This window comes from Rhinoderma darwinii, chromosome 1 (assembly GCF_050947455.1).
Source record: "Rhinoderma darwinii isolate aRhiDar2 chromosome 1, aRhiDar2.hap1, whole genome shotgun sequence".
In the NCBI taxonomy this organism is placed as follows: Eukaryota; Metazoa; Chordata; class Amphibia; order Anura; family Rhinodermatidae; genus Rhinoderma; species Rhinoderma darwinii.
In genome coordinates, this window is record NC_134687.1 from 492,603,791 (window position 1) to 492,628,793 (window position 25,003).

General features: G+C 40.0%; 1 protein-coding gene across 1 annotated transcript in view; it reads left to right on the forward strand.

Annotated features, from left to right (window-relative positions):
• Positions 1–25,003, forward strand: part of SRRM4 (serine/arginine repetitive matrix 4) — a 188,571-nt gene that overhangs the window by 85,588 nt on the left and 77,980 nt on the right. Inside the window, exons 2-6 of the mRNA XM_075835462.1 lie at positions 7,652–7,777; positions 11,490–11,582; positions 12,401–12,472; positions 17,055–17,081; positions 18,587–18,637. Of these exons, the coding sequence (XP_075691577.1) occupies positions 7,652–7,777; positions 11,490–11,582; positions 12,401–12,472; positions 17,055–17,081; positions 18,587–18,637 (369 nt within the window). The remainder of the gene's footprint in view (positions 1–7,651; positions 7,778–11,489; positions 11,583–12,400; positions 12,473–17,054; positions 17,082–18,586; positions 18,638–25,003) is intronic.

Genomic DNA, 25,003 nt, shown 5'->3' on the forward strand with positions numbered 1-25,003 from the left:
CTCTGACATACAGTAGTAGTGGGCTACTAAGGTCCAGCAGAAGACAACCTGACCTAACCTTATCAGACGCTGAATTTACAGCCAATCTTTTGTCACTTGGGTCTATATTACACACACAAATAACCTATTTGATCTTATTGATGATATGTGTAGCATTTGCAATGACATAAAAGATTATGATGCAATTAAAAATGGATGTGCACATATTCTGTATAGAATGAGGTTGGGCTCTCAGAATAATTTTCTGACAAATCTCCACCATTGTGTTGCCCGATAGTTAAATTGATATATAGCCAATATAATTTTTATGCCAGTTTCGGAATAGGCCTTATTTGTTTAACTTATTATATTACAGTTGCATGTTCTGCAATAAAAAAAAATGGAGACTATAACATAATGTCAAGGCCATCCCCCTTAGTCCATGAAGATGCCTTGAGCCATTGTCCTTACAAATTATGTGTGATGTGCTTAATTAAAGAAAACATTACCCTTAGTATTACAGTATATGGCTTTCATTAAAGTTTTATAGAAATACCTAATTAAGGTTAAATTATATCATACCTCAGAACATTGCAGATCGCTGAGAGCGATACTTAAAATGTGTTACACTTCCATACATAAATATAACCGAAAAAAGGATCTATTAGAATAGCCAAAAGCACCACAGTGTAACATAAAAAAATAATTGTGCTTAATTTACATATCAGGCAGGAATAATTAAAGGGTATAATACTATGTTAAATAGACTACGGAGGCAGAAAAGAAATAATAAGTAAGGATTGCTATGTACACAATGGTTGATACCAGCAGCACTGAGCCTGCTGGGATTGTTCAATGGGGGCTGAACAATCCCTAATTTTCTGTTCATATAATGTATGCATCAAGCTAAAACATGTAATTCTTGTGTTTAAATATTAAACTCTTCATATTCTGCATTGCTCTGGAAAGTTTCAATTGTAATAGTGATACCGTTGGGCTAGAATTGATTTGATATCACTCCTGTTTGTTATATGGAGAAGGGACGTCACTATTATATAGACTTTCTAGAGTTCATTGCGTTTCACATAAATTAAAGGTTTGTCAGACACCACCCTGTAATTGAACCTAATCTATGCAGACATTGAACTGAATGGGCTGAACACTGCAGTATTGGGAAGACGGCTCATAATATATGTACTGTATCCAAAATGATGACAGAATTAAATTAGCGCAAACAAATTAGACTGGGTGAATGAAACTGCACCTTTTAACTGTGCCTGCCAACGTCGTGCAGCTGGTGTTATACATCCCAGTAATGTACCACAAAGCTTGTGACATAATCAGAGCCACTTGTGAATCAATGTAATCACAGAGAAAGACTCTCCCTGATTTGCTATTATAATTTTCCATAACAAACTGCAGGAACCCACATGATTAATAATCACAGCGCCATGGAGGGGCTTCCTTCCACATCTCCCCCATTTAATCTGAACTTTCAGAATTGCCTTGTCGGAAGGATTTATTCTAAGCAAATGCAATCAAAACATCTTGCTTTCCACCCACAGACTTCACCGGCTAAAATTAGCTCTTGGAATAAGGTGTGAAAGGGAAGCATTACACCGGTGTTTAACCCATTTGTCTCATTTAGCAATGGAGATAGACTTAAAGGCTATGTACACCTTTGAAAATGTGTTTTTTTTGTTTTTATTTTTAAACAAAATGTGTATCTGTGTGTTTGGTGCAACTTTCTAATTACTTTTTATTAAAAATTATTTTTACTTTTTGAGATACAGCTGCTTTGTATCCTGTATACAGAGCAGCTGTATCGAGTGCTGAAACTTGTATCCGTCAGGTCAGCGGTACTGACGGGTTCAATGAAATCGGGTCCTGCGTGTCTCTGACACGCAGGATCGAACTGTTACTGTTCACATCTAAGTTCAGAACTTAGATGTGATAGATTACATGTGTTGAAATAAAAGCCCCCACACAACCCTCGTTAACCATTTTATTGAAAATAAAAAAAATCGCCAACTAAATAGTCCTCAAATCCAACGTAGTCCAACAACCGAACCTATAAAAAAAGCACAAACACGAAAAAAAAACATTAGTAACACGTGTTAGGCTTAGATACAGGGCCCATGTGTAATACTGTCTGTTGGACCCTGTAGATACAGGGCCCATCAGACAGGATCACACATGGGTCATGTATATGTTGCATTAATCCGCCCCATGTGTATACACCTTAAACATTTCAGTATTTAACCTGTTCACATGAGAAATAAGCCAAAAAGCTGGATGACATTAATCCCTTAAGGACACGGCCAATTTGAGTTTTCCAAAAGCCATAACTTTTTATTTCTTCGTCGACATAGCCATATGAGGGCTTGTTTTTTTGCAGAAAAAGTTGTAGTTTTTCATGGTACCATTTATTGTACAGCATAACGTACTAGGAAGCTAAAAAAAATAAAAATTTGTGGGGTGGTATGGGCAAAAAACAGCGATTACACCATTTTTTGTGGGGTTTTGTTTTTACAACGTCCATCAGGCGGTAAAAACGACATATTCACCTTATTCTACAGGTTGACCCGATTACGGCGATATGAAATTTATATGTTTTGTTTTATGTTTTACCACTTTTTAAAAACTAAAACTATTTGCTGTAAAAAAAAATTTTTTTGTGTCGCCATATTCTGAGAGCCATAACAATTTACATTTTTCCATCTATTTAGCAGTGTGAGTGGTTAAATTTTGAGAGGTGAGCTGTAGTTGTCACCGATACTATTTTAGGGTACATGTGACTTTTTTGATCACTTTTTATTCCAGTTTTTGGAGAGCTAAGGTGACCAAAAAACAGCAATTTGTGTGTTTTATATTTTTTTATTTTTACGGCGATCACCGAGCGGGTTAAACAATGCTATATTGTGATATTTCGGACTTTTACAGATGCGGTGATACCAGTTATGTTAATTTAGATTTTTTTTTTAACATTGCTTTAGGGAAAAAATGGGAAATTTTTTTTTTTTTTAATTTTAATACTTTTTTTTTTAAACAAAAACTTTATTTAACTGATTTTTACTTTTTAATAGTCCCCCTAGGGGACTTGAACCAGCGATCGTTGGATCACTTGCATGATATATTTCAATACTAATGTATTGCAGTATATCATGATTCTGACAGTCTGCTTTGAAGCCATGCCAAGGCCGGGCTTCAAAGGAGTACAAAGATGGCAGACCTTCATTAAGCCCCCAGGCTGCCATGACAACCATTTTCATTGGCTGATCGCGTCGCGCGTGGGGGGGCGCGATGGCGTGTTTGAGGGAGCACCCCCTTGATTCTAATAATTTAAATGCCGTGGTCGCAATTAACTTAAGGTGTTAAACGGGTGGAATCAAAGTGATCTTTTATTCCGCCCGTTGCAGTGAGGTGTCGGCTGTATAAGACAGCCATCACCCGCTGAGTATGGAGCGTGCTCAGCCCGTGAGCCCGCTCCATACTTCCCCTTAACGGCTGTCACGTACCATTACGTGACATGTCGTTAAGGGCTTAAGCTGAAAAAGATGTGGTCCTCACACATACACTATCAGGCCAAAGTATGTGGACACCTAACCATCACACTTATATGAGCTTGTTGGACATCCCATCCCAAACTCATGCACCTTTAATATGGAGTTGGGCTCCCTTTTGTGGCCCTAACAGTCTCCTCCTGTTCTGGAAAGGCCTTTCACAAGATTTTGGAGAGTGTCTTTGGAAATTTGTGCCCATTCAGCCAAAAGAACATTTAGGAGGTAGCACAGTCATGCTGTAACAGGAAAGGGTCTTCCCCAAACTGTTCCCACAAAGTTGAACGCTTACAATTGTCTAAAATGTCTCTGTATGCTGTAGTATCACCAGTCCCATTTATGTCCACCAGGCTGACAAATAGAGAAGTGTGATTTATCACTGCAGAGGACACGTTTCCACTGCTCCAGAATCCAGTGGCAGCATGCTTATCACCAATCCAGCTGACACTTGGCATTGTGCATGGTAATCTAAGGCTTGTGTGCAGCCGTTCAACCATGGAAACTCTTTTCATAAAGCTCCTGACATACAGTTCTTGTGCGGATGTCACAGGGGCAGTTTGGAACTCTGTAGTGAGTGATACAACAGATCATAGGTGATTTTTACACCCCATGCACTTCAGCACTTGGCGGTCCCGCTCTGTAAGTTTGCGTGGTCTACTGCTCTGTGACTGAGATGTTGTTACTCATATATGCTTCCACTTCACAATAAAATAACTTACAGTTAACCAGGGCAGATTTTGCACAGTAGAAACCTAACATACTGACTTATGGCAAAGATGGCATTCTTTGACAGTGCCATGTTTAAAGTTACTGAGATCTTCAGCATGACCCATACTACTACCACCAATCCTTGTCTATGAAGGTTGCATGGCTGTGTGCTTGATTTCTTTTGTACCTGTTTGCAATGGGTTTGACTGAAACACCTGAACTTAATATTTAGGAGTGGTGTTCACAAACTTTTAGCCAAATGTAGATGGTCATGTTCTGGCTGGGGTTTTGGTGCAACCTATAGTAAACAATTCTGTGATCTGAATTTATTTTTCGGGATTTGCGTTTTTTTTTTAATGAAATGGGAGTGATAGTGCTCATTGCATACAGATTGTAGAACATGCTGGAAATCGACCTGTGTTTTATTGATAATTCCCCACTGTTTGAAGAGCTCATTGTCTCCCCCCAACACTGCCTGATGACAGGTAAAGATGAGGCTCTATAATTGATATAAAAAAATCCATGAAGAGCTATTGTCTTTTTTTCTGCATTTTTGGCTGTAGCATAAAATTATAGCAGATGCTATTAGTCAATGTTTTGACGCTTAGGAACTCAACATCAGAGAGTGTCAGACTGAAGGCTGTCTGTTAATAGAGTGGTGACAAGACATATTCAGTGCCAGCTGCTAAAATTCCAGGCACATACTGATATTTTTTACCTCAGTCCGGTAACGCTGATTTCTGTATTACCGAACGATTCTCATATGTCACCTTTAAATGAAATGTTTTTTTGCAACAAAGCTTTGTCCTTTGGTTGTCTCAAGAACTCCCGCTCAATAACTTGGATTGTAATTACCTCTTCAATACACTGTAAATCTGGAATTAGCCAATGGATCGTGCAATCATTTCTTTAACTCTGTGTGAGCACTTCAGTTTTAATAAGGCTGTTACAGATCACTGGAGAGAAATGGTATATTCCCTTACATGCTTTATACCTCAAGTACACGTTTACTGTGAGGAATTATAACATAAGGCAAAAAATATCTTATTGTGAAATGACAGTTATAGAAAGAGAAATGAGTTTCTGTAAGGATGTGCTGCATTTAGGTTAGGTATCATGCTCACAGCAGAGCGCGCAGCTCTGTAGTACCATATTGTGCCGCCATACGGCATTGTATCACAGAGGTAATGCTTTTAGGGGAGAATACCTCTATGATATAATATTAGATGGAACATGCAACCATTTTTTTCAGTTGGTTTCATGTGAAATGACACTGAAAAAACTTATGTAATCGGAGGCACATGGAGGCGAAATATAGCCCCGTAGAGTTTGATGGGTGCTGTATTACGACTCTGTACAACTCAAAGGTTATACGGAGCTGTAGTACATCTGTGTGAATGTTGCATTAGAATAAGTAAAGATAAATGTGGATAATGTTGCTGAGGTTTAGATTATAGCCCTGTTTGTACTTTCTCTTTGCTAATCAAAGATCTTTATATAGTCATGAACATTCACATTGTTGGGAGGAGAAAACAAATACAGATTGCCCCGACTCTGCATATCTTGGGTAAACATTTCCCAATAGTCAGTAGAACTCAACTGACCCTATTTTCCTATAGATCAGTTTACTAAGATATCTGTGGATACCCAAATATATGAAAAGTGTTACCTATTCATGCCAAATCAGCCTGTTTTGGGGATCAGTTATTGTGCCTGGGCACCTTTAGGCTCTCTTTTGTGATTCTTCAGTATACTGTACTCTATAGCTGCATATGGAAATCTGGAGTGTTATACATTATCTTATGCATTATTGTGTATGCATATCAAGACTATTTAAAACATGTCCTGATATATATCAAACTTAAAATGTAATTGCTGTCTTGAAAAAACTTCTGACATGTCACTGTCACATGTCTGAAGTTATGATCCGTGGTGATCCAGGTGCTGAGGCTCCCTCTGGTCGGTGTAATAAAGGGGGCAGAAGTGGTCAGCTGAGCAATGTACCCCTTTGGCTCTGATCTACTTTGTCCAACTCTACTTGGAAAGCCGAGCAAAGTCGTATAGAAAATCATAGAAAATCTAAAGCCCATACAATTCATAGAAAATCTACAGCCCGTACACGTCCAACTCGGAGACGTAGCTACAGGGGGGCCTACAGGGCATGTGCTGGTTAGAGACAGAGCTAGGGCAGCAAACTGAATGTCACGGCTATGGGATATGTGGACCCACTGGGCCGCTCTGCCGTAGTGGAGTAGCATCTCATCAAACAAAATGTCAATGACAGTCACTAGAGAGAAAGTACCTGGGTTGCTTGCTTGTGCCATATAATCAGAAGCAGGCTGGTGCTGGACTATCGGAAGCTGGCTTGTGTCGGACTATCGGAAATTGTCTTGGATACTCGAATACAGAAGTCGTCTCGGATAATGGACTTGAACACAGATGTCGTCTCGGACGATTGACTTGAACACAGAAGTCGTCTTGGACAATGGACTTGGCAAGGACACCGGACACAGATGGTGATGTCATCTTGGACACTTGACTTGTACACAGAAGTCGTCTCAGACAATGCACTTGAACAAAGAATTTGTCTCGGACATTGGACACAGTTACTGGATACGGGATACAGGATTCGGGATACGGGATGCAGAATGCATCTAAGGAATCATTTGCATGACAAACACTGGGAAAACACAACATTGCTCAGGCAAAGTGGAAGTGGGCAGGGTTCCTTTTAATGTCCTGGGTATGTTGGGATTGGCTTGGGGTGAATTTCCAGGTGCACACACTGGCCCTGTAAGATCGGGACGTGCGTGTGCACCTTACAGGCAACAGCAGGAGAAGAGAGCAGTGTGTGCCGGCATCTCAGTGGGAGGAGACGCCGGCCAGGATCAAGAGGCCTGCGGTCATGGCTGCCAGTAGGTAGGGGATTCCGCGGTCAGCGACTGCGGGAATAACACTGAACCCTTGCCCCAGGTGAAAAAAAGTCTAGCAAAGGCTCTGGGCCAACCCCAACAAAGCGATTGGTGGGGTATCAGAACGCAGACCCCCATTAATCGGAACTTTTGGCATGTCACTATGACATATCAGAAGTTTTTTTGAAACAACGGCGCCCTTTAAATGAAATTATATAACTAATTATACTGTAACGTGAAGCTTTTGCATTTCTCTGCTTTTTACTAATGTATATTACACTCTTATTGCCCCTGTAAATTTAGATTACAGTGGTCTGCATTCTACCATCACATCTATCTCATATTAAAGATTTACAATGAAGAAAACTTCACTTCCTATACTCCATATTAGCATCATGTTATGTTAGCCAACTGTTTAATAGATTTGCTTCTTCATTAATAAAGGTTTGGAATATTGAATATTGATAATATCTATCGTTTTTTTATTTGCAGTGACAACGTCAAATGCTCATCACCTCCAAACAAAGACACAAGACAGGATAAAATAAATGTGAATCTGCAGAATGGGGGTACAACAGGGAGGCTCGGGAGAGAGCTCAGCCCGCGCCAGCACCATAGGTAAGTGTAAAAAGAAGGAATAGCAAACATTCCAAGTAACACTATGACTGATCTAAAAGTCACAACTAAAAGTAAACTGTGCTCTGACATGTATTGAATGAACCTAATTATATAAAAAGTCAATTTGATGACTTGACACAGGAACACGTAATAGCATTATACTTAATTGCTATTGACATCACATGAGTTCTACGCTTATCCATCTTGCTAGATGTCAAAAAAAACCTTTGGATAAAACAATTTCCTTGATAAACCACTAAAGTCGGCTATTTGCTGACCTCCAGGTTTAGTGTGATGGGGAATTCAATATATAGAGCCAAGACAGCCATGTGAGCAATCTGCTCCAGGGTTATTACTATTATAACTACAATTCAAAGCTTTTTTTGTTGTTATTATGTCGAGAACATTTTATAATAGGTGGTGAACAGCACTTTAAAAAGAAATCACATTTACTTCAGGTATAAAAGCTACTGGGGTTTTATAAAGTGATCAGTGTGCTGATATGAGATGTTCCCTGGGTGAAGGTAGTGCTAGAGGGAACAGGCAGCAGACAGAATGCTTGCTGGCTCCCCACGGACTGCTATCAGCTCTTATGGTGTATGATTTACCATAGCAAATACGTCAGGCACAGGCAACAGTGTCTTTTATATATATATATATATATATATATATATATATATATATATATATATGTATATATATATATATATATATATATATATAGTGAAATGTACACACTTAAATGCGGATTTTGGGCTTACATTTTTTTTTTTTTTGCTTCCGCTGAAAAAATGGACTACAGTGACTAGACGTGCATGTTTATCTATTTCCATTCACATACTGTATTTGTTACCATTAAAATCACAATAGTATAAACAAAAAAGACAAAAACACATAGTGCCATAGCACAAAAGCCCTTGGAGGTTATAAAGGATTAGAAATGTATGGCTGCTTTCTATCAAGAACAGTTCTACACCTGTCCACAGGTTGTGTGTGGTATTGCATCTCAGCCCTATTCACTCCAATGGAGCTAAGGTGCAATACCAGACACAACCATGGGTGTGGTGCTGCTTCTGGAAGAAAGCAGGCATGATTTTCTAATCCTGTACAGCACCTTAGACATAGTAGAAATACAATAGAAATATATTGGCCCTGGTTCAGTGTATACAGGACTGAAATGAAGAAATGCAGCTTTTTGATTCTGAGGATATCTATATCTTCAGGGATAGACAAATCAAGGGTAGGAGCAGCACTGTGATTCCTTGCCTGTTAAGGCTGGTGCTCAGCTTTCAAACAGGGAGTGACCTCTCCCTGCACAAACCTGTATCCAAAAAAGAGAGATAGAAGCAGCACTCAAAAAAACTCTGGTTTATTCATCCAGCATCCACTGCAACGTTTCACCTTCTCTATGAAGGCTTTTTCAGGGAGTTATCTCCATGACAAAATTATGTCTAAGTTAATTTATTACGTAATAAAATTAGAAAATTCTTTAACAACTTAGTCTATGTTCACATCTGCGTCAGAGCCTCCGCTAGAGGCCTCCATCGCAGATCCGGCTGGGTTTGCTGGAGTTTACCGTCGCATGCTGCACTATTTTGTCCAGTAAAGTAAAGTCAATGGATTCTGTTAGTTCCGTTATTCCCTTGTTCTGCTCCTCTGTAGGGGAAGAACAACGGAACACACCAACCAGTGGCGGATCAAGCAGACCATAGGCCGTGGGCTGTTACCCAAACTTGGGCCCCCCTTCCGCTCCGACGACCTGCCGCACCGTAACTATTATTAACACAACCTTTTTGGGCAAGCATTAACAAATAGGTGTTACGATTCCCCTTGTCACAGGCTCCCCTCCCCCTTGTACATAGGCCCACACATCGCTACCCTCCCCCTTGTATATAGGGCCACCGAGCACTCCCCCCTTGAATATAGTGTAAGGGAGAACTCCCCCCTTGTATATAGTGTCACGGAGCACTCCACCCCTCCTTGAATATATACAGAGCGCTACCCCCACCTAAAAAAATAAAAATATTTTTTCTTACCTTGCCCCATTCCCGCGGCGGCCGCTCCAGCTGGACGCATGTGAATCCTTCGGACTAGACGCATGCGCAGACCGGCGTGATGCGATACCTCATCACGCCGGCCTGTGCAGGGAGTCTTCACAGCGCCTTATAGGCTGCAGGCCTTACGTGGCCTGCAGCCTATAATATTCATTTGTATCTGAGTCCTCAGATGAATGTGGCTGCCGCTAGCATCGGGGCCCCCTCCGGTGCTAGCGACGCCACCAGGCATGAGGGGGCCCGTGCAGTCATGTGCGGTTCGGGTGGTCATGGGCCCCCTGGGAGCCTTGGGCCCCGTGCGGCTGCACGAACCGCCCTAATGATGATCCGCCACTGACAGCAACGCAGGAGTGAACCCAGCCTTAGAAGTATTGAGATTTCAACCTTAGACCTGTGACACAATAAAGCTTTATGGCTAACATAGCTCCTAAATGGTAAGTTGAAGATGTGGCTACACCATACTTTTATGTTCCACTGTGCAAATAATACAGGTTTTATCGTGTCCCTTGGACCATTACTTGAGCCCCGTAGCAATGTATTTAAAATGTCCATAATACCTGCTATAAGCTTCTACAAAGTGATTAAACCCTACATCAGTGTTATCATAAAGACATTTAGTCAGAATTCAATAGCTAAATAAAACAATAATATTCTGCATGGTTTCTTCAAAAGGAATTTATGGACTGAGTCTTGATCTGTATTGATTGACATACAGATGTAGCCATCTTTATCTCGGCTTTTAACGCAATAAATACACAGTGGCAAAAAACTTTAACTTGACTTTTTCAATGACTTTTCAACGGCTTCTGTTGTGTGATATCACGCCGCAGAAAGATCAGGCTAAAATTAAATTTGGCTACATCCGTACTAGTATATGTTGTATGGGCTTTAAGTTGCCATCATCCCACTACTATCCATACAGATGCTATGCCTACAGATGCAGCAATCTCTAACTTGACTCTTAACACGTTAAATACACTGTGGAGATAAACTTTCAATTTGACTTTTTCAATGGCTTTTGTTGTGTTATATCATGCTGCAGAGTCAAATTAAACTTTGCTACATCTGTATATTGCAAAACATGTATTCATAGTATATGATATTTTCCACTTTAAGAATATATGTATGAATGTTGAAATTAAGTAAGCTAAAATAACTCAGCTGCATAACTTGACCATCAAGAACTCAAGGCATTCTTTTGGCAAGATCCATAGCAGATTAAGAGTCCAGTGACTGAAATGATCAGTCAGGAGGGGGATAATAGCAAGACTAGTCAAGTAACAGTCCAGTTTCGGTACATAGCTATGTAGCGGAAGTTTGTAGTGTGAGGCAAATATGTGGTCAGGAAACAATCCAAGTTCGGTATACTAATAAGAAGCAACAGTTTGTACAGAGGCAACAAGTAACTAGACTACAGGCAGGAATCTCAATAGTCTGGCAAAAAGGAAGTGGTCGTCCAGGTTTATATAGGAATCCAAAAGGGTGAGACTAATTAGGTCATCAAGGCAAGAAATATCAAGAGGCAAGAATCAATAGAACCTAGACACTAGATTTAGCAGTGGAGCTGTCCAGCATTTGAGATAGCTCAGTAAGAAAAACTACTACCTGGGACACAGGAGTTTCTGGGTTTGAATCATGACACCTTTTCTTTTATTTAGTGATAGGTTCTTAGAAGCAGAACAACTCAGCCCTTCATCACCTCCCAAGGGGAAAAAGAAGAAAAAAAAATCAGATCGCAAAAAGAGAAAAAGGTTGGTCTAAATTTGGGCTAAGTTTCGCATGGGGTTCTCTTGGATGGCTTGCATTGTAATGTATTAGTCTCGTACTACAGACCACAAAACACTTATACTTATGTTATGTCACATGACCTGATTTTAGAAATATACACTACATAATCTGCTTGAGGGGCTTAGGTGGTGTATACAGTGAAATGGACAAATATATTAAATAACTGCTGCAGTCATTTCATGATTTCATGCAAGAAAATGATAAAATATAATACACATTTCTGTTTGCTTACTGTTACATTGCTTATTAAAGTCATATGCAGAATAAATAAGGAATAATAGACCACATGTACTATATGCCTAGTTAAAATGGTCCTCTAAAATCCAGACTTTTGGATCCTCAACGCCTCATGCACACGACCGTGCATTTGCGGCAGTCTACTATCCGCAATTGCAGAGTAGCATTGAATTCAATGAGCAGGTTAATTAAAATCAATGTGTGCACGGTCCGTGATTTGCGGTGACACTTTGCGGCCCATCGGTGCCATAATCACGGACCGTGTGCATGAGGCCTTATACTGGATGTAGCTTAGGAACACCATAAAGTGCCAGCAACATGTGAGCCCAAAGAAAAGAAGTCAAGTGGTTACCATCTGTTGTTCTCATTGTTACCCCTTAAATCTGGTGCAACTTTTAATGTACGCTTAGTATGAATCCTAGATATCGAAAAACAGGGAGGATTTAGAAGAATTGAAAGTATTGAGTTGGAACTAGCATTAGTCATCGTTTCTTATGCAGAAAATGTTAACATTTCATTCACTATAAGTCTTTATCTACTCCAGGTCACGGTCTTATAGTCATTCCCCAGTGAAAAAGAAAAAGAAGAAGAGTTCAAAAAAGCAAAAGAGAAACAGGTACGAGATGCACTCTCATATATATATATATATATATATATATATATATATATGTATATATATATATATATATATATATATATATATGCACAATGCATTCGGAAGTGCATTCGGAATGCATTTTCACATTTTGTTATGTTGAGGCCTTGTACTAAAATAAAAAAATTTTTACGTTTTTCCACATCATTCTGCCCTCAATACCCCATAATGACAAAGTGAAAACAGAATGTTAGTAATCTTTGCTCATTTATTGCAAAGGAAAAACTAAAATATTGCATTGACATAAGTATTTAAACTCTTTACTCAGTACCTAGTTGAAGCACCTTGGACAGTCATAACAGCCTCCAGTCTTCATGGGTATGATGCCACAAGTAGAGATGAGCGAACCGGGACAACCGAACCCGGTTTCGGTCCGAACATCGCGAAAAGTTCGGTTCGCAGCGAATCCGAACTTCACCGGGTTCGGCCTAACACGTTTTGACCAAACCCGGGCGGGCAGAAAAAACATTACAAAAATATTATACTAATCGGCAGCCACTTGTCTCTATCAATCACTGATAGAGAAAAGAGGCTGCTGATTAAAAATAAAATAAAAAGCATTTCATACGTACCCGGTCGTTGTCTTGGTGACGAGTCCCTCTTCTTCCTCCAGTCCGACGTTCTTTCCTGACGCGGCAGCCTGTGATTGGCTGCAGCGGCCGCGGCAGCCTGTGATTGGCTGCAGCGGCCGCGGCAGCCTGTGATTGGAGGAATGTAAGTATGAACGTATTTTATTTAATTTTTTATTACATTAAAATTGTATTTTCCGCACGCCGAGCATGGTACTGTCAAGGTTGCTGAAAGAGTTAGTGCAGTCCATTAACTCTTTCAGCACCCTGGACAGTACCATGCTCGGCGCACGGAAATTACAGGTTCGGTCAGAACTAGTTCGGTCCGAATCGAACTTTTTCGTGAAATTCGGCAAACCAGCCGAACCAAATTTTTCATAAGTTCGCTCATCTCTAGCTACAAGGTTTGCACGCCTGGATTTGGGGATTTTCTGCCATTCTTCTCTGCAGATCCTCTTAAGTTCTGTCAGGTTGGATGGGGACCATCGGTGGACAGCCATTTTCAGGTCTTTCTAGAGATGTTCGATTGGGTTCAAGTCAGGGCTCTAGCTGGGCCACTCAAGGACATTCACAGAGTTGTCCCTAAGCCACTCCTGTGTTGTCTTTGCTCAGTGCTTAGGGTCATCGTCCTGTTGGAAGGTGAACCTTTGACCAGGTCCAGAGCATTCTGGAACAGGTTTTCATCAAGAATATCTCTGTACTTTGCTCCATTCATCTTTCCCTCAACCCTCACCAGTGTCCCTGTCCCAGCCACTGAAACCCCCCCCCCCCCCACAGCATGACGCTGCCACCACCATGCTTCACTATAGGGATGGTATTGGGCAGTTGATGAGCAGTGCCTGGTTTCCTCCACACATGATGCTTTCCTGACGCGGCAGCCTGTGATTGGCTGCAGAGGCCGCGGCAGCCTGTGATTGGCTGCAAAGGCCGCGGCAGCCTGTGATTGGCTGCAGCGGCCGCGGCAGCCTGTGATTGGCTGCAGCGGCCGCGGCAGCCTGTGATTGGCTGCAGCGGCCGCGGCAGCCTGTGATTGGAGGAATGTAAGTATGAACGTATTTTATTTAATTTTTTATTACATTAAAATTGTATTTTCCGCACGCCGAGCATGGTACTGTCAAGGTTGCTGAAAGAGTTAGTGCAGCCCATTAACTCTTTCAGCACCCTGGACAGTACCATGCTCGGCGCACGGAAATTACAGGTTCGGTCAGAACTAGTTCGGTCCGAATCTAACTTTTTCGTGAAATTCGGCAAACCAGCCGAACCAAAATTTTCATAAGTTCGCTCATCTCTAGCTACAAGGTTTGCACGCCTGGATTTGGGGATTTTCTGCCATTCTTCTCTGCAGATCCTCTTAAGTTCTGTCAGGTTGGATGGGGACCATCGGTGGACAGCCATTTTCAGGTCTTTCTAGAGATGTTCGATTGGGTTCAAGTCAGGGCTCTGGCTGGGCCACTCAAGGACATTCACAGAGTTGTCCCTAAGCCACTCCTGTGTTGTCTTTGCTCAGTGCTTAGGGTCATCGTCCTGTTGGAAGGTGAACCTTTGACCAGGTCCAGAGCATTCTGGAACAGGTTTTCATCAAGAATATCTCTGTACTTTGCTCCATTCATCTTTCCCTCAACCCTCACCAGTGTCCCTGTCCCAGCCACTGAAACCCCCCCCCCCCCACAGCATGACGCTGCCACCACCATGCTTCACTGTAGGGATGGTATTGGGCAGTTGATGAGCAGTGCCTGGTTTCCTCCACACATGATGCTTAAAATTGAGGTAAAAAAGTTCAATCTTGGGTTTATCAGACCACAGAATCTTGTTTCTCGCAGTCTGAGAGTCCTTTAGGTGCTTTTTTTGCTAACTCCAGGTGGATTTTTATGTGTCTTTTCCTGAGGAGAGGCTTCTTTCTGGGCACTCTGTCATAAAGCCCAGATTGGTGGAGTGCCATAGTGATGATTGACCTTCTGGAAGTTTCTCTCATCTGCACACAGGATCTTTGGGGCTCAGCCAGAGTGACCATTGGGTTCTTGGTCTCTTTTACCAAAGCCCAAAGCGATTTCTTAGTTTGGTGGGGCGGCCAGCTCTAGGAAAAGTCCTGGCTGTTCCAAACTTCTTCCATTTAAGAATTATGGATGCCAAATTCTATAAGATATGGGATGCTTGGTGTACCTCTGCTGTGACACAGTATACTCCACATTGTTATAATGATCTTAGACGGTCATTGACACATAATTGACGCTGATGGGATGAGGTTCTATTTGTTTCATTATATAGTATTTGTTACTGCCGAATCTGAATACATATATGTATTTTTCTTTTTGTTTGAAATATTGGTATGTTATGTCTCACACAATCTCTGCTTTATCTTATGTATTATGTACATGTCATGATTGCATTTGTACTACAATTCTTCAATAAAACGAGATTAAAAAAAAAGAATTATGGATGCCACTGTGCAAGCAGAGATTATTTTGTATCCTTCTCCAGATCTGTGCCTCCACACAATGCTGTCTCTAAGCTCTACAGGCTATCTCTTTTTCCTCCTCATGGCTTGGTTTTTGCTCTGATATGCTTTGTCAGCTGTGAAACTTTATATAGACAGGGGTGTGTCATTCCAAATCATGTCCAATCAAATGAATTTACCACAGGTGGACTCCAATCAAGGTGTAGAAACATTTCAAAGATGATGTAGAGAAATGGGAGGACCCAGAGCTAAGTTTCAAGTGTCACTCCCCGCCTGTCAAGAGCCATAACTTTTTTATTTTTCCGTCAAAATAGTGGTGTGAGGGCTTTTTTTTTTGCGGGAGGAGTTGTAGTCTCTATTGGTAGCATTTAAAGTGCCATATAATGTACTGGAACACAAAAACAACTTTATTTCTGGGCTGAAATTGGAAAAAACTGTGATTCCTTGATGGTTTTTTGGATTTAGTTTTTACTGCTTTCACAGTGCGGTAAAAACAACAACTTAACCTTATTCTGTAGCACAATACGATTACGGTGATACCAAATTTATATAGGTGTTTTTATATTTTACTACTTTTAAAGAAAAAAAACTCTTAGTTAAAAAAAAAAAAATTTGTGTCGCCACATTTTGAGAGCCATCACTTCTTTTTATTTTTTAATGGATTGTGCAGTGGGATGGCAGATTTTTTTTTAATTTTTTTTTTGCGGGACGTGCTGTAGTTTTTATTGGTACCATCTTTTGTTGCATAAAACTTTTTGATCACTTTTTATTACATATTTTTAAGAGCTAAGTTAACCAAAAAACAGTGATTTTGGCATTTGAAATGTTTTATTTTTTACGGCGTACACCGTGTGCTTTAAATAACGCTATACTGTAATATTTCAGACTTTTACGGCCACAGCGATACCAATTTTGTTTACTTTTTTATTTTTTACTTTAGAGGAAAAATGGGAAAAGGGGGTCTTTTTGGACTTTTATTTTTTTTCGTTCAGCAGATCGCCAGGCTGTCTTCAGTTGTAAAAATTGTCTTCCTAAGACAACCATTTACATTTTAAAAACATTTTCATCAGGATCTTTTATCAGCAAAAAAATGGGATCTTTGTTGTGGTGAAAATCTAGTATATATTGAGACAGAAGGTATAAAGATAACCTAGTGACCATAAGTTTTAAAGACATACTAAGAGATGTCACATATCACAATGTATTAGAATAAATGTACAATATAAAAAAAAAATTCATCTTTTTCTCACAAAACAGGGCACAATTTTTCATAAGATTAGATTAAAAAAAATAACCCCCACCCATCATACATTAATGGCATAAATTATATTTGTTGTAATACGCATCAATCTATAGCCTCTAATAGCATTGTAAGATTGTCTATACAATATGTACTAATTTACAGATATTTTGGGGTTTTTGTTTAGTAGATTGTCATTTGCTGTATTATAAGATGTCTGTAATATATTGCATCTTTAAAAAAATTGAATTAATAAATTCAGTTTTCTGATTTCCCTAGGTCTTCATCAAAGAAGAGAAGACACAAGTAAGTGATTTCCTGCTCTTTATAAAACAAACATTATATTCATAGTGAAATCTGTATGGCTATAACAGTCAGTTACAATGATCTTTGCAAGGATATTTGTTTTATGGCAACAGAACACGTACACTTATGTAACTAAACCTATATTGAAATCCCACATAGTTTTATCATTCATCTCCTTTATTCACACTAGCCAATTATTCTTACCATTGCTTGGAAATAAGTAAATCATAGAGATACAGTAATTAAAAGGCCAGACAGACTCTGAAACAGGGGGGCATGTACTGTCTTTCTGGCCAATAAAGTTTAGGTGGACTCCTTATCTTAAAACCTAATCATATGCTAAGCACTTGTCATATCAGTTTGGAAAGATCGGTTATTTTGTGGTGGACAGATTATAAATTTCTTCTACGTAACAAAGAATTATGGCTGCAAAGTTTTTTTGTCATCAACATACTGTCATTATAAGATATAAGGTTATCTTAATGCCCTTTTACACAGGACAATGATCAGCCAATGAACGAGCACACGCTTGTTTATTGTCTGATCGTATTGTACATGAAGCAAAAAATATTATTGTTGTCGGCACCACATCTCCCTGTATAAACAGAGAGATGTGCTGCCGACATCATGAAAATGCATAGGGACGAGCTATCGTAGTAACAATTGCTCGTCCCCATACATTACTGACCATAGCTTTTTGTGAAAGGACCAAATGAGGTGTCTCGTTGAACGTCGCTCGTTGTTACGGACAAATTTGGCTGGTGTGAAGGGACCCTAAGTCTGCCTTCACACTGCGTTTAGAGGATCCACTTTCCTGCACATGTTTTTTCTTTCTAAGTAAAAATGGATCCTAGTTTAGAGGAAATGGGGAACATTCCCAAACAGCATTTCTTGGTGGATTTTAACTTCCTAAAAGCCCGTTTACACCTGCCGATAATCGTCCGGTGCAGCGAGCGCTGATCAACGAGACTTTGTTGATCGGCACTCGTTTGCTCCTGTCACACGGAGCTATGGATCGGGACGAGCGGTCGTTACTCCGATCGCTCGTCCCCATACGTTTATTATCATGTCGGCAGCGCGTCTCCCTGTTTACACAGAGAGATGTGCTGCCGATAACAATAATACTTTACTTTTTTAAAACGATTCGATCAACAGATCATCGAGCGTTTGCTCGTTCATCAGCTGATCGCTGCCATGTTTACACAGGGCAATTATCGGCAACGAGCGTTCTATTACAGACATTTTCTCTTACTTCACCATTATCTACTCTCAATTGAGGGTACCACTACCAAAACTAAAAAACTGACATTTATTACGACTTGTATATGTTCTTAAAACCTATGTTTAGTATAGTCTTATATGTTTATCCTGTGTTTGCAAGATGGAAATACAAAATCAAAATGCTTACTGGATTTTATTGAGCTTTTATGACATGTAACAAGGATGTTATAAATGGCCATTTTATGTCTCAAATATTACAGTTAATAAAATGCTCCTTTTCCTAGCTTATCCAGTCCAAAAAGTAAAAGAAAGCAAGACAGGAAACACAGAAAGCAGTGAGTATTTACCTTCGCTTATTATACTGTCCCACATGGTAAAGACTTCTAAAGCTTGTCTACTCCAATTGTAGGCCTGTAAATGGTATTTTATCCTCATCTGGGAAACAAGCCAATTCAATACAAGTAGAGTTATTATAAAAAGCAACTTAAACACTAAAATCACAGGTTTCATTCACACAGATGTAGCAAACGTTAACTTGATACTGATAACTTGCTGCAGCGTGATAACTTATTACTTAACACAGCAAAAGCCATTAAAACATCATTGAAAAGACATTGGAAAGGTCAAGTTAACGTTTCTTGTCACAGTGCATTTAATGTGTTCAATGTCAAGTTAATGATTGCTACATCTGTAAGTTCAATGCAATTAGACATTTTGTCACAATTAAATCTTAACTTATTAACTGGGCATTGTATACTTTGTGATGTTCTTAATGCTATGCATCTATGTTATGTTGTTTCTAGATATCGTTATTGCAGCCCATATTGTGTATGTGTCAATTAGGAGACTTTATAAAATATTTCTGGTGCTCTATTTGGGGTCCAGGCCCTCAAGCTGTAACATTTTTCTTTCTAGATAATAAACCTTTTAGTGTATGTCTGGAAATTAAGATTAAACTATGGAGATAATGGTCCCTTTACACACAACAATTTTTTAAACCCCTCTTGCACATGATCGATCAAGATCGCTCCTCCCCACTGACAGTGAGAATCATCCTGATGGACATCAGATCTCTGGCAATAATTTTTCAAAGCACTGATGGTTCAATCTATAGTTTGAAAAATGGTTGCATATAAAGGCACCTTTGGGCACAAATAGCCACTCTTTGGGTTTGCACCTGTGTGTCCTTGATGTTCAGTCCATCAACTGTCAACATGCATACTTTTACAAGAGCCAATTATGGGGCAAACGAGCGTTCACAATCACTGCCCTGTGTAAACATGGCAACAATCTGCCCATGAACGAGCAAACGCTTGTTCATTGGCTGATTGTATCATTTCTGAAGCCTAAAATATTATTGTTGTCGGCAGCACATCTCCATGTGTAAACAGGGAGACGCGCTGCCGATATGTTAGAAATGTATGAGGATGAGCGATTGTAGTAATGAGTGCTTGTCCCCATACATAGCTCCTTGCAGAAGGAGCAAACGAGCGCCGATCAACGAGCTGTCTAGTTGATCGACACTCGTTTACACGGCCCACGTCAGGCCGTGTAGGAGGACCCTTAGAGAAGCTGAGCAATCTAAAAGTGTTAAATATAAAACATAAGATGGCATTAAGTCCAGCCCTTTGCCAATTTAATCAGTGTATTTTAGTCGTCAAGTCAACGCATTTACCTTAAAATGCTAATGAATGCTAATCCATGTAAAAAGTCTATTCCTATTAAAAACAGTAATCATGAAACTGAGAACTCCTTATCTTTTCACACCACTCCTGAACAAATGCTCCATTTATCTCTATAAACGTATTTACCTAATAGGATGTCAAGCAAAGACAAGACCCAACATATGAAACATCTTTTGTCTTATCCTATATTTGTTACTGTGACCACCGACTATGAAGACTGAGCAGTTTGTACAGGTTACCAGATACTTCTATTGTAAAGACATGTTGTTTAATGTCATTTTTATCACCCCTGTGAAGATCCATCCTGACTAACTAACAGATTACATGGATCCATCAAATGGAAATATGATAGGCGTCGTAGCCATGTGTTACTTTTCTATTCGAGATAACTGCTTGAAAAAAAGAAAAATAACATTATCATCACAATTGTACAGTGAGTAATAATATTCTCATTGTCTATTGCTGCTCCATTTCCATTCCTTCATGTAGATCAGATAACTGAAAAGGATACATGCTGTTTTTTCCTGTTCTATTCTGATTGCAAAGCATAGTGGGATGACATGAACTACAGGGGACTTCCTTTCTGTCTTCTGAAGAGCAGCCGTGATTATTATTGCTGACAGTAATAACATTAGGAGTCACCGACTTAGCAGTAGGTGCTCGGCTTGCAGGAAATTGTCGTACTTAGATTCTGCCGTATGATGGTAGATAGAAAGCGATACATCTTTATATTCATGGGAAGAGGTTGTAGATGTACTTTGTAGTGCAACTTAACATATTAAACTTTAATTTCTTGTCATACTGAGGTGATGTCAAATTTCTGAAGTAATATATTTTGTCTATAAATTATTTTATTGCAACTGTATCTGAGTTTTTAGTAATAGCTCAGAATAGATAAGCTAATTTTTACTTAGAAAAGTGCAGCATATCTGAAATAAATGTTCATACCTAGTTTGAACATCACCAAAAAATTCAATAACTTCCAGTGTGGATATCCAGGATCCCCATTATTGAGGTTCATTTGCCTTAGCATATGTGTGGCGGTATATGATAATTATCTCCCTGCTCGTTTATTTTCTTGTAAATAGAAAAAAATACCAGAAAGTTTTAACCCCTTCCGCCTGCTTGCATTCAGGGCCCTAATGACCAAGCAATTTTTATAGTTTTTCCATTGTCACATTCGAAGAGCTATAACTTATTTTTACGTCGACATAGCTGTATTAGGTCTAGTTTTTGGCGGGACAAGTTGTATTTTTTAATAGCACCATTTTGGGATACATATTATTTATTGATACATTTTTTGGGGGGGGGGGGAATAGAAAAAAACTTGAAATTTTGCCACTCTTTTTTGCGTCCCAAATCTACGCCGTTTATCGTGTGGTATAAATAACACAATAACTTTATTCATCGGGTTGTTAGAATTGCAACAATACCAAATTTGTATAGATTTTGTATGTTTTACTACTTTTACACAGTAAAAACTGTTTTTTTTTCAAAATGATTTGTTTTTGTTTCTTCATATTTGAAGAGCCATAACTTTTTTTATTGTTCCGCCGATGCAGTTGTCTGAGGGCTTGTTTTTTGTGGGACGAGTAGTCTTTATTGGTGCCATTTTGGAGTAGATGCGACTTTTTGATCACTTTTTATCACATTTTTTTTGTCAGGATTCACAGAAAACAGCAATTTTTCCATTGTTTTTTATTTTATTTTTTACGGAGTTCACCGTGCGGGTTAAATATAGTAATAGCTTTATAATCTGGGTCATTATGGACGCGGCGATACCAAATATGTGTAACTTATTTTGCTTTATTTTGTTAATAGTAAAGCATTTTGTATGGGTAAAAAGTGGGCTTTTCATTTTTTTTTACTTTTTTTTATTAACTTTAACTTTTTTTAACTTTTTTACTATTCCTACTAGGGGACTTTAATATGCGATCCTATATTGCTTTTATAATACACTGCAATACTTTTGTATTGCAGTGTATTACTGCCTGTCCGTTTAAACGGACAGGCATCTGCTAGGACATGCCTCTGGCATGACCTAGCAGGCATTCATTACAGGCAGACCTGGGGGCCTTTATTAGGCCCCCGGCTGCCATCGGAGACACAGACCCTCGGCGATCTTATCACCGGGTGTCATTGAGATGAGAGGGAGCTCCCTCCCTCTCTCCAAAACCACTCAGATGCGGTGCACGCTATTGAACGCCGCATCCGAGGGGTTAAACGGGTAAGATCGATACTAATATCGATCTCACCCGTTCAAGCAGGAATGTCCCCAGCCCTCAGCTACCTCTGATAGCTGAGAGCAGGGACATTTAACGGCTCCCTGCCCTGTTTATTTATTCTGATGTAGCGCCGTGAAAAGGCTACTGCATCAGAATAAAGCCCATTAGTGGCCGCCGTGAAAGGGCGTATCGGCGGTCATTAAGGGGTTAATATGGGCCAATTTTTGTATTAACCGGATACAAGCATAATGTAAATAGAAAAAATACTTTGTATGAGAGCACGGGCCGAAAATGCGGACGGCTGTCCGCGGCCGTCCGTGCCCGCAATCGCGTCCTGTGATTACGGGCACGGCCGTGTGCATGGGGCCTTAGGACTATATTTTAATATTACAATAATAATAATAATCATCTTCCCTATAAGCCAATTTACCCTTGAGTCTAAATCAATGAAGATTTATAAGGTCTGTCTTTATTCTATGTGTATTACAATCACATGTGTTAACTGCATATGTGAAGATGTTACTATAGAGAAATCTCTTTAATCTGCTATTCATGGGATCTGACAAGTGTCCTATGTTCCACGTCACTAGTAATAATGCCTATATGAACTGATTTGTTTACGTTGCCATACACAAAATATATGACATGGTTAATTTAAAATTAACCATGGCAAATAATAATAATAATCTTTATTTATATAGCACCAACATATTACGCAGCACTTTACAATTTAGAGGGAACATGAAACAAACAATATCAGACATTACATAGTGACAAAGTTAATTTGCAATTCAAACAGAGGAGAAAGGACCCTGCTCGCAAGAGCTTACAATCTATGAGGAAATAAGCGAGACACAAAGTGTAACAGTGTTTGTTCTGTACAATAGTCCAGCCATTTTTATACACATGGGGTGGTAACATAAAGCTGCATGAGCCGGTCACCAGCCAGTATCCGTGTATGACGGACATGAAGAGAAGGAGTGTGAGGGAATCTTATTCTGATGACTAATCTAAAAGGAGGGCCATGGAAAGGAGTCAGATTAGGGAATGTTATAGGCCTGTCTAAAAAAGATGTGTTTTCAGGGCACGTTTAAAACAGTGGATATTGGGAATTCATCTGATTGTCTGGGGTAGCACATTCCAGAGGACGGGTGCTGCACGAGAGAAATCTTGGAGACGGGAGTGGGAGGTTCGGTAAGGTCATTGGCAGAATGTAGAGCCCGAGTAGGATGGTAGACAAAGATGAGGGAGGAGATGTAAGGAGGTGCAGCACTGTGGAGAGCTTTGTGGGTGAGAGTAATAAGTTTGAATTTAATTCTGAAGGGGATGGGCAACAAGTGCTGTGACTGGCACAGAGTAGCGGTTGGTCATAAAGATGAGCCTGGCTGCTGAATTAAGGATAGATTGGAGAGGGGAGAGTTTGGTGAGGGGAAGACCGATTAGTAATGAGTTACAGTAGTCAAGACGAGAGTGAATCAGAGCAACAATGAGAGTTTTGGCGGTTTCCTCAGTAAGAAAAGGGCGGATTCTGGAGATGTTTTTGAGGTGAAAATGACAGGAGCGTAAAAGTGGTTGTATGTGAGGAGTAAAGGAAAGATCTGAGTAAAAAAAACCCTGAGACAGCGGGCATGCTGCTTAGGAGTTATGATAGTGCCACACACAGAGATGGAGACATCAGGTTTAGGGAGGTTAGTAGATGGTGGGAACACAAGGAGCTCAGTTTTAGAAAGATTCAGTTTCAGATAGAGAGAGGACATGATATTAGAGACAGTGGATAGACAATCAATGGTGTTTTGTATTAGAGCAGGGGTGATGTCCTGGGAAGAGGTATGTAATTGTGTGTCATCAACGTACAGATGGTACTGCAAGCCAAATCTGCTGATGGTTTGTCCAATAGGGGCTGTGTAGAGAGGACTGATCCCTGAGGAACCCCGATAGCAAGTGGATAAGGAGAAGAAGTATAACCAGCAAATGACACTCTGAACGAGCGGTCAGTGGGATAGGAGGAAAACTAAGAGAGAGCCGTGTTTTTAAGGCCAATAGAGTGGAGCATGTTAAGTAGGAGTTGCTGGTCTACAGTCTCAAAGGCAGCAGAGAGATCCAGAAGTATCAGGAGAGAGTATTTACCGTCCGATTTAGCCGCCAAGAGATCAGTTGAGACTTTACTATGGGCAGTTTCTGTGGAGTTTAGAGTGCGGAAACCAGATTGTAAGGGGTCTAGAATGGAGTTAGCAGAGAGATAGCGGATAAGGCGAGAGTAGACCAAGCGTTCCAGGAGTTTGGAGATGAAAGGCAGATTAGAGACAGGTCGGTAGTTAGTAGCGCTGGATGGGTCAAGAGTTGTTTTTTTTCCAGTAATGGGTTTATAACGGCATGTTTAAAAGAGGAGGGAAAGATTCCAGAGGAAAGAGAGAGGTCAAATAAACATGATCAGGGTGATATACAGTCTGCCTTAGATGTGTTTAGTGAGTAGTAGGTCTAATTTCAAGAAGCACCAGCAGCCATTGACTTGAAAGCACTAACATTAGAGTAAGTGGTCAGGTAACATTGTGTTGCTGTATTTCAGGAGACAGTCATGGTGTAGTCTGGCTGCCTGGGACTTCTTACCCCAGTAGCTTGTTGTAACATGTAGTCCCTGATGCAAAATCTGTAACAGAGCTCCCAAACTATCCAATGGCATTTATAGCACCGCTGTGTCATGAAGATCAAGTGCGACTTACCTTCTATAGTTATGAATGTATCTTGGTTGTTACGATTGTACATCAATGCAGTTGTCCATAGAAGTTGTTTT